General features: G+C 41.5%; 1 protein-coding gene across 2 annotated transcripts in view; it reads left to right on the forward strand.

Annotated features, from left to right (window-relative positions):
- Nucleotides 1-13,577, forward strand: part of GSG1L (GSG1 like) — a 350,921-nt gene that overhangs the window by 272,798 nt on the left and 64,546 nt on the right. The window contains exon 3 of one of the 2 annotated variants that reach the window (XM_073647800.1): nucleotides 9,876-10,028. The exons of the other annotated variant lie outside the window; for it this stretch is intronic. Within the exon in view, the coding sequence (XP_073503901.1) occupies nucleotides 9,876-10,028 (153 nt within the window). The remainder of the gene's footprint in view (nucleotides 1-9,875; nucleotides 10,029-13,577) is intronic. 2 annotated transcript variants of the gene reach the window in all.

Consider the following 13,577-nt stretch of genomic DNA (forward strand, 5'->3'; position numbering starts at 1 on the left):
ATGAAAACCTACACCAGCAAGGAACTTCAAGAAGAATTACACAACTGCAGTACTACAGTTTTCTTCTGTCTGTCCAAAATTACTTCAATCCTATTTTAAACGGTGGGAAACTGACACAACAGTACTTAGACGACGCATACGTTAAAATTGAAGCTAAATTTCATACGAATGAACCAAAAACAACTTAAAGTTGAAGACTACTGCGTTCTTCAAGAACATTTGCAAAAACAATCAATTCAAAAGGGAATTCCTATTGGAAAAACAGTAATTCTCCTGTCGTCGTTTGAAGGTAGCCCCGCAACATGCAACAGCGTTATCAAGATGCAATGGCAATAGTAACAAAGTATGGAAGACCTGACATTTTTGTGACAATGACCTGTAATCCTAAATGGCCGGAAATTACCGAAAATCTAGAACCCTGGCAACAAGTTGAACACAGGCCACACTTAGTCGCACGCGTATTTTCACTGAAACTCAGCAGCCTTTTGAAAGACATCAAAAATGGGCTTTTTGGAACAGTCGTAGAAATGGTACATGTCATAGAGTTTCAGAAACGAGGTCTCCCACATGCGCATATGCTAATTATCTTAGACGCGGATTCCAAAATTCGCATTGAGGAAGAAATCGACAACATAGTGTAGGCTGAAATTCCTAACCAAGAAAAGTATCCTGAATTGTATAATATTGTAGCCTCTCATATGGTTCATGGCCCATGCGATGTAACAAATCCAAAAAGTCCATGCATGGAAAACGGAAAGTGTACAAAAGGGTTTCCAAAGGAGTTCAAACAGCACACTGTTAAAGACTTGGATGGCTACCCATCCTACCAGGGACAACACATTGATAACATTGTTCGCAACAAAAAAATTATAAATAACTCATAGATAGTTCCATACAACTCGTACTCATCAAAACGCTACAACTGTCACATCAACGTAGAAATCTGAGCTTCAATAAAAAGTGTAAAATATCTTTTCAAGTACATCTACAAGGGGCATGACAAAGCTAATGTTGAAATACACAAGAAAACAGTCAATCACGATGAATCATCAACTTTTGTTGACTCAAGATATGTGAGTGCTCCAGAAGCTGCTTGGAGGATATTTGCTTTTCCAATGCATTCACAGTCCCATGCCATTATACGTTTAGCTATTCATTTACCAAATCAACAGCAGCTTTATTTCTTTGAAGATGCTCAAGTTAAAGATGTCTAAAAAGCTTTTAGCATGACGTCAACATTAATGGAATGGTTTTTGCTGAACCAACGTGACGAAAACGCAAGGCAGTATTTGTATCGAGAGATTCCAGAGCATTACGTTTGGAATAAAACTTGGAATCCAAGACAACGAGGACTTAGCAGAATAATTGGACGCATGTATACTGATCAAGAAAAATATTGCCTTCGGCTGTTACTACTGCATGTGAAAGTAGCTACAATTTATGACGATTTGAAAACAGTTAACGGAGTATTGCACGATACATTTAAAGCTGCAGCTTTGGCTTTAGGACTTCTATTGGATGATACTGTGTGGAGACTTACTTTAGAAGACACAGTTACCCTACATATGCCTAAGCAACTTCGTGAATTGTTTGCCTACATCTGCGTATTTTGACCTCCTACAAATCCGGCTCAACTTTGGACAAATTTCAAAGAACATATAATCGAGGATTACTGCTTACGTCTTCACAACAGAAGTGGAATTTGTGAAAATTGCGAATCTTATGCCATGCAAGATGTCCAAAATGTATTACTACTGCATGGAAAAACGTTTTCAGACTTTAATTTGTCACAGCCTGCAATTCAAGTTCCACAACTTCCAGAGTATGACGAAGCTTATGAATTATTGTTGGCAACAGAGAAGAGAAACTCCTTAAATGAACAACAACGGATTGCATATGACACTATTGTGAGCGCTATAGAAAACCAAGCAGATGCAAGGCCAAAATGTTTCTTTATTGACGGTCCTGGAGGCAGCGGTAAAACATACCTCTATGAAGTTTTAATGCATCACGTTAGAGGGTTGGGAAAAGTCGTATTGCCATCGGCTACAACAGGTATTGCAGCAAACCTTTTACAAGGAGGTCGCACTATCCATTCAGTCTTTGGGATACCAGTTCCAGTCAACAAAATCTCTGTTTCCAGAATAAAACAAGACACATTTGCAGGAAGACAGTTAAACAATGCAAATCTTTTGATACTTGACGAGTGTACCATGGCACCCAAATACGCTTTGAGCTTAATTGACAGACTTCTGCGTGAAGTATTGACTACAAATGTTGCTGAAAAAAATGAAATTTCGTTTGGAGGTAAAGTTTTTGTCATTGGCGGAGATTTTAGGCAATGCCTTCCAGTCATACCAAATGGAACAAGAACAGATGTTATCGAGTCCAGCTTAAAAATGGCTGACGTTTGAAAACAGTTTAATAAACTCCAACTAATTAACAACATGCGATCTTCTGACCCAGAGTACAGCAAGTGGCTTCTTAAACTTGGTAACGGTGAACTTAGCAACGAATACAACCTTGGAGAAGACATTATTGAAATACCAGAAGACATGTTGTGCACTGACTGCATCATTGTGATGTTTTTGGACAATTCGTTGAAATTGATGTGAACGACCAAAGCAGTGTTGAGAGGGCCTCTTCCCATGCAATTCTCTGTCCCAAGAATGATGACATGGCTCTGCTAAATTCCCGTGTGATGGATAGAATGCCTGGAGAGTATAAGTTGTACAAAAGTGATGATTCAGTGGATGTAGACAATGAAGATGAACGAGAGCATTATCCAGTTGAATTTTTAAATAGTCTTACGCCATCAGGAATGCCATCCCACAGACTACAACTCAAAGTTGGAACAATCGTAATGTTCCTGCGGAATCTAAATACAAAAAATGGTCTATGTAATGGAACTCGCCTTATTGTTACTGGAATCTATTCCCACGTAATTCAAGCAAGAGTGATCACTGGATCAACAAAAGGAGACTACGTGTTCATTCCACGTATTGATTTATGTCCTTCCGACACCGGTCTTCCATTTAAGCTTCGGTGTCGACAGTTTCCAGTAAAACCAGCTTTTGCCATGACAATAAACAAGTCACAAGGTCAAACTCTACACCGTGTTGGCATATATCTACCGGAGCCCGTTTTTGGTCATGGACAACTCTACGTTGCATTTTCAAGAGTTAAAATGAGATCCAACGTCAAGGTGCAAGTTCTTCATACCCCTTTACAAGGAAAGTTGCTTATAGATAGTCAAAACGTATTCACAAGAAATGTGATGTGCAAAAATATTTTGGGTTGATATTGTTAGGTAATATATTATAGTGTCGATGTAATTCTTTCGTCCGATGATTTATTTAAATACAGTTAGATATTCATGTAATGGTTTATATATTTTGATGATCTGTTTAATAATTTCGCTCAGTTGTATTAAGTTCTATGAACAATAAAATTTAATGATAATGTATATATTTTATCCGGAAAATCCTGTGTATTGATTGCATTATTCTTAAATCTTCATAAATAAACTACATACATATTCTAGAATACCCGATGCGCTAGAATCGGGCCACCATCTAGTGTATATATATATATGTATATGTGAATGTGGTACACAGCACATTTTGCATATAATACAGGATGTCTATGATCAACTATAGTGTAAGAGCTCAGAATTTTTAAAAGTTGCTTTCAAGCATATTTGTGCCAATGGCAGATTTTAAATAGCCCCCCTGATTCTCCCCTTCATTAAAGAGAAATTTGTCACCAGATTTTTGCTGGCTCACCTATTTGCCCACAGCTATCAACAGTCCTGAATTTGTTGTTACTTCCAGGACTAGGAAAGGAGGATGGATTTCTGGGTCAATTGAAGGCTTTATTATTGGTATTGCAGGTGAGACTTAAACATCATATGCTACCATTTCTAATTTGGGGCCAGAGACCTGATTATAATGCAGGGTCACTTACTGGCTTCCCTACTATAGTTTTGAATTAAAAAAAATAAAAAACATTTTAGCTGCAAAAGTCCTCTCAATGAGTAATGCTGTTTTGTTCTCAGTATTCATGAGTTGTGGTTAGTATTACCCTCCCAACGCTGATTGATAGTTTGACCACTACACAGCACAAGCTTATCATTAAAGAAGTTGTCTACTACTTTTTCATTGATGACCTATCCTTAGGATAGGTCATCAATGTCTGATCAGCTGGGGTCTGACACCCGGTACTCCCATCGACCAGCTGGTATCGATGATGGCGGCCGTCGGTGGCAGCTGGAAGTACTCACTTGTGGAGCTAGCCACCTTCTGGTAGTGGCCGCGGCTTGGTACTGCACATCTGACTCCTATTCAAATCAATAAGAGGCATATGTGTAGTACCCTGTGGTGGCCACTACCAAAAGATGGCCAGGTCCGCTGCCAGCCGGCGGCCACTACCGCTAACACCGATAACAGCTGATCGGCGGGGGTGCTGGGTGTTGGACCCCGGACAATCAGACATTGATGACCAATGAAAAAGTAGTGGACAATCTCTTTAAGAGGACTAGCAGAGTTGCTGCAGCTAACTCATAATTTTTTTGTCATGACTACAGCAAGAAGCCAGTAAGTGACCCAGCATTTGAACAAGGGTCTCGGCCCTTTGTTGCCATCAAATTGAGCTACATAAACCTGGTGACAGTTTCCCTTTAAGTTATCTGTTCTGAATAATTAGTAAGTGACCAAATTTAACTTTGAATATTGCTGGTAATTTAAAATGATGCACAAGATAAGGGAGATAGCTTGACTTTAATTTAAAGGGGTCTTAGAATTCTTTTTTGGGGTCAGATCTTAGTTTTTCTGAACCAGAATTTCAGATTTTCTGCTACTTTCACATAGCTGTAGATGGACATGATAAAAATTATTTTTTTCTGCAGTTGCCTAGGGTCCCAACTCCTCCAGGGGCCCCCAGCCAGTGGTGTGTCGCTAATAGTGGCCGAACATGCAGCCGTTATGGGGTCTGTGAGTCTGGGGAGCAGGTTCTCAGGATGCCGATACAGTTGAAATCAATGATGGAGGAGGGAAGCCATCCGCTCCCTCCCCCATCATTCTCCCTTGGCTTCTGACGTCTCAGCCAATGGAGTGCGATGACATCACTTCATTGTGCCAAACTGTGCTGGACAGTGGAGCTGCTGAGGAGATGAGCTGCGAAGACTCGAGCAGCGGGGAAATGGGGGGAGGTGAGCAAGTATTAATTTTTTTTTAAATCAGTGAGTGCACTGTGGTGGCCATAATACTGTATGAAGGACTATGGAGTGTGCATTATACTACATGTACTATATGGAGGACTATGTGGCTGATTTATACTCTATGGAGGACTATGGGGTGTGCATTAAACTTTATGGAGGACTATGGGGTGTGCATTATACTGTACAGAAGATTATGGGGTACATTGTACGATATGGAGGGCTCTGGGGTGCATTATACAATATGAAGGACTATGGGGAGGGAATTATACTATATGGAGGACTATGAAGTGCAATATACTATGTGGAGGACTATGGGGAGTGCATTATAGTATATATGGAGGACAATCGGGAGTGCATTATTGTGAAGAATATTGGATACATAATTCCATGTCAATCATTGTTTCCTATTTGGAAGAGGATTATAAAGCCCCCTTCAGTGTTCAGTTTTAACAGGAGCTGCAGGGGGGAAGGTCAAAAGACCGTGAGCGATAAATATCACACCTCTAGTCAGCTCAACTCAGGTCAAAGGACCTGCTGCCATGTGTCCCAAGCCATGTGGTTTTTCTTTAGCTAGACAGATAGGAATTCCATATCAAGTTATGGAAATATTATACGTCCTAGCCATATACTGAATAGATTTCCGAAATCCCGAGGAAATGGTGAATGTTCGCTTGGGTCTCGACCCAGGCTAGCACATAGGAATACAGAGATACCCAGCACAGCCATTCGGCCATAGGGCCACTGTCTTTAGTCTCCACACGTAGGAGGGCCCCGGTTGGATTTGAGGACACCAGAACCGGCTCCCTAGGACCGTCCATTAAGGAGTTATGACCCATCTTAGTTTCTGGAGCTGCTAGAAGCCAGGGGTGGAGGTGGAAGAAGGGGAGTGACCCAGAGGGGTTAAAAGCTCCTGCAGCTCTTGGCCTAGTGTGTTTTCTCTGGGAAGTCTTGAAGACACATCATGTGATGACACATCATGTGGGAGAAGTCACGCAACAGAGGGAACCCCGCAAGCCAGGCCTTTCATCTGACTGGTAACTGACTCTTAATATCTGCATACTTTTGTACCACTACTATTGCTTTGCATTTCTGACCATTATGCAAGTATAATTTCTTATCTACAGTGGGGGAAATAAGTATTTGATCCCTTGCAGTTTTTGTAAGTTTTCCCACTGACAAAGACATGAACAGTCTATAATTTTAAGGGTAGGTTAATTTTAACATTGAGAGATAGACTATCCAAAAAAAAATCAAGAAAATCACATTGTATACATTAGATACATTTATTTGCATTTTGCAGTGAGAAATAAGTATTTGATCCCCTACAAACCATTATGAGTTCTGGCTCCTATAGACCAGTTAGACGCTCCTAATCCACTCGTTACTTGCATTAAAGACAGCTGTCTTACATAGTCGCCTGTATAAAAGACTCCTGTCCACAGACTCAATTAATCAGTCAGACTGTAACCTCTACAACATGGGCAAGACCAAAGAGCTTTCTAAGGATGTCAGGGACAAGATCATAGACCTGGAATGGGCTAAAAAAAACATAAGACGCTGGGTGAGAAGGAGACAACTGTTAGTGCAATAGTAAAAAAATGGAAAAAATACAAAATGACTGTCAATCAACATCGATCTGGGGCAACAATGCAAAATCTCACCTCGTGGGGTATCCTTGATCATGAGGAAGGTGAGAGATCAGCCTAAAACTACACAGGGGGAACTTGTTAATGATCTCAAGGCAGCTGGGACCTCAGTTACCAAGAACACCATTGGTAACACATTACGCCGTAAAGGTTTAAAATCCAGTAGTGCCTGCAAGGTTCCCCTGCTCAAGAAGGCACATGTGCAGGCCCGTTTGAAGATTGCCAATGAACACCTGGATGATTCTGTGAGTTACTGGGAGAAGAAGGTGCTGTGGTCGGATGAGACAAAAATTGAGCTCTTTGGCATTAACTCAACTCGCCGTGTTTGGAGGAAGAAAAAGGATGAGTACAACCCTAACAACATCGTCCCAACCCTGAAGCATGGTGGGGGAAACATTATAATTTGGGGGTGCTTTTCTGCAAAGGGGACATGACGACTGCACCGTACTGAAGGGAAGATGGATGGGTTCATGTATCGCGAGATTTTGGCCAACAACCTCCTTCCCTCAGTAAGAGCATTGAAGATGGGTCGTTGCTGGATCTTCCAGCTAGACAATGACCCAAAACATACAGCCAAGGCAACAAAGGAGTGGCTCAAAAAGAAGCACAGTAAGGTCATGGAGTGGCCTAGCCAGTCTCCAGACCTTAATCCCATAGAAAACTTATGGAGGGAGTTGAAGCTCAGAGTTGCCAAGCGACAGCCTCAAAATCTTAATGATTTAAAGATGATCTGCAAAGAGGAGTGACCAAAATTCCTCCTGACATGTGCGCAAAATTCATCAACTACAAAAAACGTCTGAATGCTGTGCTTGCCACCAAGGGTTTTGCCACCACGTATTAAGTGTTGTTTGACAGAGGGATCAATTACTTATTTCTCACTGCAAAATGCAAATAAATGTATCTAATTTATACAATGTGATTTTCTTGATTTTTTTGGATATTCTATCTCTCAATGTTCAAATTAACCTACCCTTAACCCCTTCGCAACCCTGGGGTTTTCCGTTTTTGCATTTTTGTTTTTTGCTCCCCTTGTTCCCAGAGCCATAGCGTTTTAATTTTTTGGTCAATATGGCCATGTGAGGGCTTATTTTTGGCGGAATGAGTTGTAATTTTGAATGACTTTACTGGTTTTACCTTATAGTGCACGGGAAAATGGGAAAAAAATTCCAAGTGCAGTGAAATTGCAAAAAAAGTGCAATACCACAGATGTTTTTTTTTTATTTTTTTACCACGTTCACTGAATGCTAAAACTGACCTGCCATTATTATTCTCCAGGTTATTACGAGTTCGAGTACACCAAACATGTAGAGGTTCTTTTTTATTTAAGTGGCGAAAAAAAAATTCCAAAGTTTGCTAAAAAAAAAAATTGCACCATTTTCCAAGACCCGTAGCGTCTCTATTTTTCGGGATCTGGTGACGGCTGATGGTTTAATTTTTGCACAGGGTAAGTGACGCGCTTCCGGCGCGGCGATGTTAAATGCCGCTGTCAGAGATTGACAGTGACATTTAACATGTTAACAGCCGCAGGTGGATCGCGGGTGCAGAACGTCACGTTGGTGTAAAGTGTGGATCCATATCATGTGATCCGTCTAACGTAATAGCGACGTCAGACGGGAGGCGCGGTGGAGATCCTTCACAATTATATTACATAGAGGACTATGGGGTCCATTTTACTATGTGGAGGACTATGGGGCACATTATACTATTTGGAGAACTATGGGAGTGGATATATTATATGGAGGACTATGGGGAGTGTATTATACTATATGGAGGACTATGGGGTGCATTATACTATATGCAAGGAAATGTGGTGTCCATTATACTATATGAAAAGTTATGTGGGGCCCATAACATTGTATAGAGGGCTGTGTGGGGACCATTATAATATTTGGAGGACTATGTGGAGGCCATTATAATATTTGTAAGGCCATTATAATATATTGAGGGCTATGTGGGAGGCCATTATAATATTTGGAGGGCTAAGTGTGGGCCATTATATTATATGGAGGGCTATGTGGGAGCCTTTATACTTTGTGGAGGGCTATGATAATGCCCCGTCTCATGCTGCACATAACACATCTGCATCTCTGGCTGCTATGGGCATAAAAGGGGACAAACTTATGGTGTGGCACCCATGCTCCCCTGACCTCAACCCCATTGAGAACCTCTGGAGCATCATCAAAAGGAGTGTCTATGATGGCGGGAGGCAGTTCACATCTAAGCAACAGCTCTGGGAGGGTATTCTGTCCTCATGCAAAACAATTGAAGCAGAAACCATCCAAAACCTGACAAATTCAATGGACGAGAGAGTTCAGAAGCTCCTTTCGAACAAGGGGTCCTATGTGCAAATGTAACATCACCTAGAATAAAGTTTTGAGTTGAAAACTGTTTGATTTCAGTTTCTAATAACCTGCTAATGCTTATAATTTCAAAAATGACCATTTTTTTGTTCTTTATTAAAATGAAAAGGTTGAAAACTCTGCTGTGCATAATAATTTGGAACATGCATTTTGAGTGCAGTTTGAGTTTTTTATTTTTTTAAAAATATACTGTTATCATAGGCAGTTTGTGCAAAAACCTTTCAATTGTACTCTAATAGTTATTTGACTGGAAAATTACAATGACTGCAATTCATATAGGTAATTTGGGAAAATCTGAGAAAATATTATTTGCATAATAATTTGGAACACAGTGTATTATACTTGATTTTAAAATTGCAGCTAAAAAAATGCAACAAAAAATGTAGGCACTAAAACACATTAATTAAAAAAAGATCAATAATAATATTAATAAAAATAACATAAAATAGCTAAAAAAAAATGCATGTTAAAACATTGCCATAAAGTGTATGGGAAGGTAGCTTATGGGTGGACAATCGCTTTACAGACATGTTGTTTCTTGACTATAAAAGATGGAAAACAACTGTAGAATGGATGTCACTGATTTTCTCAAATTTGTCCTTTTTGTGTTTAAAATGTAAAGTTTATTTCCTCATGTGTTATGTGTTTCAGGTGTGCTCTGGCTGTCCGTGGTGTCTGAAGTGCTGTTCATTTTACTGTTAGTCGTTGGATTCAGCCTCATGTGCCTAGAATTCTTTCAGTCAAATAACGTTGTGGATGGTCTGAAGTTAAATGCTTTTTCTGCTGTCTTCACTGTCTTGTCAGGTAACAAGCAACTCTTTTTGAAAACAAGTAAAGGGAAAATGTCACTTGCTTAAAATAACTTAAACCTTTGTTTCTGCTTTCTACAGCTACATTCATATATCCAGCCGCACACATACACATACACACTATGCCAAACGGAGCTGACCGCTACTGCAAACACTATCTGAATTGTACTCTTGCAGCAAATCCTGTTTGTTTTTGTTGTTTTTCTTCGTTTTTTCTTTTCTTAACTCCAATGATTTGTGAAAAGGGATTTCTGCAGTTTGGAAAAGACAAAATGCAGCTCACTATGTATCTAAAGGGGAACATTTCGCCTTGTGGAGAATTAGTCTGCCAGTGTAAGAAGGCTTGTGAGCCATGCAACGTTCTTCAGGAAAATTAAATCTACAAATTGCCTCTTCAGAGAAGAAGTGTATTTTAATTCTAGCGCCACCTATTGGAAGTACAAATCCTAAAAGTTAATATCAACTGTTTTGCAATATGACTCAGGATAAAAGCCAAACCAGAATCTCAATTTGCAGATATGGTGTTTCGGGGAGTAGATCTCAAGCTTTTCACTAATAAAGGGACAACACCCCGAAACACTGTGTCTGCAAATAGAAATTTTGGTTGGCTTTTATCTTAAATCATATGGCAAGGCTCGTTGAAAGGTCGATATTCAGTTTTAGGATTGCTACCTACAATAGGTGGCATTAGAGTTCTCTCTGAAGTAATTTGCTCACTATGTATAAGTTTAAGGGTCAGTAATGGTAATCTTGGTTAATATTGCTAGAGTAACAGTAATAAGTTATTTCTCATCTTCTCTGGAGTTCTTACTGGAGGTCTAACTGAAGTTTTGGGATTAATGCCTAAAATTTTGGTAAATGTAGTTAAATAACTTTTTCTATGAAAGACATTTATCAACTCTCCTCCAGAAAATGAAATCTTTTGAATATATTGTTTGTAATTGTATGTAACGGTAAAGAGCTAAATCACACTTGCAATTTCCATTTAATCTAAAGCTGAAAGTACAATGCTGATAATAAGCCCTTCACACAGTCATAAAGTCAAATGATACAATCCTGTAGTTAACACTATGGGAAGCTGAATGCACATGAAATTATACAGCTCGCATTGAACTCAATATTAGTTGTAAAAATCCATATGTAAGAGTTCCCCCTAGTGGAGATTTCAGGCAAAAAGGATAGTAATATTTAAAGGGAACCTATAAACAGAAATAACGCTGTTAACCTGCAGATATGCGGTTAATCTGCAGGTTAACTGCGTTATTATGCTGGCCAGTGCCTGCACGCTGCCAAATGCAGCGGGTAGAAAATTTACTTTTATTCTCCTCTCCAGCATTCGAATTCAGCCATGGGGGGCGAAGGCGACGCCGGTTCAATCTGAGAATACAGAGTGGCCACTGTAACCTGCCCCCGGCCCTGACTGACAGCAGGCTTCATTGCAGAGGGAGTGTCAGTCAGGATGAATGAAACCGAATGCCAGCAGTAAGAATAAAGCTCATTTTATCCCCGCTGCATTCGGCTATGTGCAGGCGCCGGGCAGCATAATAATAATGCTGTTACACTGAATAAAATGATACCTTGGTTGATTAAATCCGTTCTGTGGTTCTTGTGTAATCTTTACTTTCAGTTTGGAGATAATGATATGATTGTGCTTCGGGGCGGCCTGTGGGAGGCTCTTTATCTGGTGCTCTGCTTACATATTCTTCTGTATACTCTCATGACAGGTCACTGATCATTCACTGACCTGCCTCCTATTTTACATAATGCATCTAGTAGTGTGGGGCTAGGTAAAATAGGAGGCAGGTCAGTGAAGGCACAGTGACCTGTCATAAGAGCATACAGATGACAGTCCAGGGTAGATCAGAGATGTGCCTGGTCACCTGGTTTTTGGAACAAAGGGGCAGAAGGCTAGGTATATTGCTGCCGGAGTCAGTGTATGGGGAGAACCTGTCACTTGCCATAAATGTTTAACTTTTTTTCCTGGTATAAATGCTATTGTTCTTGTGATGTTTTTCTTTTGTTATCACTCCACTCCAGCCCAGAGATATGGTCTTCTCTTCTTTGTATGTAAATCTAATATTGTACCCAAGGGAGTATGATCCTCACGTCTGCTCTATGGTGTCTTCTCAAAGATCACATCACCTTGATTAACAAGATAAATTTTATATAATGAAAAGATGGGTCATAACTCAGAGATGGAGAGGAGTATGACCAAAAAGTAACAACTGAGGAGAACAGCAGCATTTAGACTAGATAAAAAAATTACATATTTATGACAAGTGACATGTCCTCTTTAAAGCTCCACTCCAGCGTTTTTATTATTTCAGCACTGGAGTGGTGCTACTGTAGCACCCTGAGGACTCGGCTGCTACAGGGGTATTACACCTCAAGCCAGAGGTGTGGTATTCCACTCCCGGGTAAGGATGGAGTGTGGGACTGAGCTCAGATAGCTGCATACACTACATACATCCCATTTCCGGGGGACAGACCGACGGTACTCCCACCAGTATATGTGCAGGTACGACAGAGTCTGTCCCTGGCTGGAGTGGGAGGGGGGTGGAACATCCCAGTAGTGTAGGGGCAGATAGGGGGAGCAGTCTGGGTAAGGCTAGGAGCTCATTGGGTGCTGGTCACCTGAGCTCACACATAGAGGGAGTATATAAGGTGGGCACCATCTTAGATCAGGGTCAGTCTTCTGTAGAGGGTCAGTCAGTCCTGAGAGAGGTCCAGGAGCGCCTGCAGAGAGAAGAGAGAGAGGAGAAGAGAAGGACCCAGAGGGGGAGAAGAAGGAACCCCAAGAACCCAGTATACAACCAGAAGGGTGAAGGGTTGGCACGCAAGGGAACCGGATCCCAAATTAGTGGAGGAGAGAAACTACCCTCAACTAAGAACCGGAGGCTGCGACATTACATGTGGAGCAGCCCCTCACCAAGTCCACTAAGAAGGCACACCGAGCATAGGGTCAGGGAAGCCAAAGAAGGTTCACCCAACAGGAGACCCGAGGGAGCCGGACATAAGTGGACCCCTGGTGGGAACGGCCAGTAGAGAGGACAGTCAGAAAGGGAGCTCAGGACCACGCTCCAGAATTGCTTGGGGGTTGGCCGAGTCCAGGACCTGGTGGACGCAGCACGGCTCGGGCGGTCACTCAAGGCCAGAGTGACCAACAGAACAGCAGTAAGTAAAAACCCTGAACTGCACAGCCCGACTCTGAGTCTTCTTACCATCCACACTGCACCACCACTACCACCATCCTCTACACCTGACCCCCTGAGGCTATACCCCTCCCGTTGGGGGTTATACTACCACAGCTGCACATATACCACCAGCCTCAGCGGACCCTGCTGCAGCGGCGGCCTGTTGACCGCAAATCAACGGGTGGCGTAGTCGACACTAAGAACAACTAATAACATCTGTAAAGACTGCCACACACTGAGTTTGACACCCTGGGCACGGACCGGGTCGCCGCCACTCGGAGACTACAACCCCTATCAGATCCGGCTCCGGGTAATCCCCAAACAGCACTGGCCCAGGGGGCGCGTCACTA

Source organism: Phyllobates terribilis, unplaced genomic scaffold (assembly GCF_046119375.1).
Source record: "Phyllobates terribilis strain yellow unplaced genomic scaffold, ASM4611937v1 Scaffold_9__5_contigs__length_417890890, whole genome shotgun sequence".
Taxonomy (NCBI): Eukaryota; Metazoa; Chordata; class Amphibia; order Anura; family Dendrobatidae; genus Phyllobates; species Phyllobates terribilis.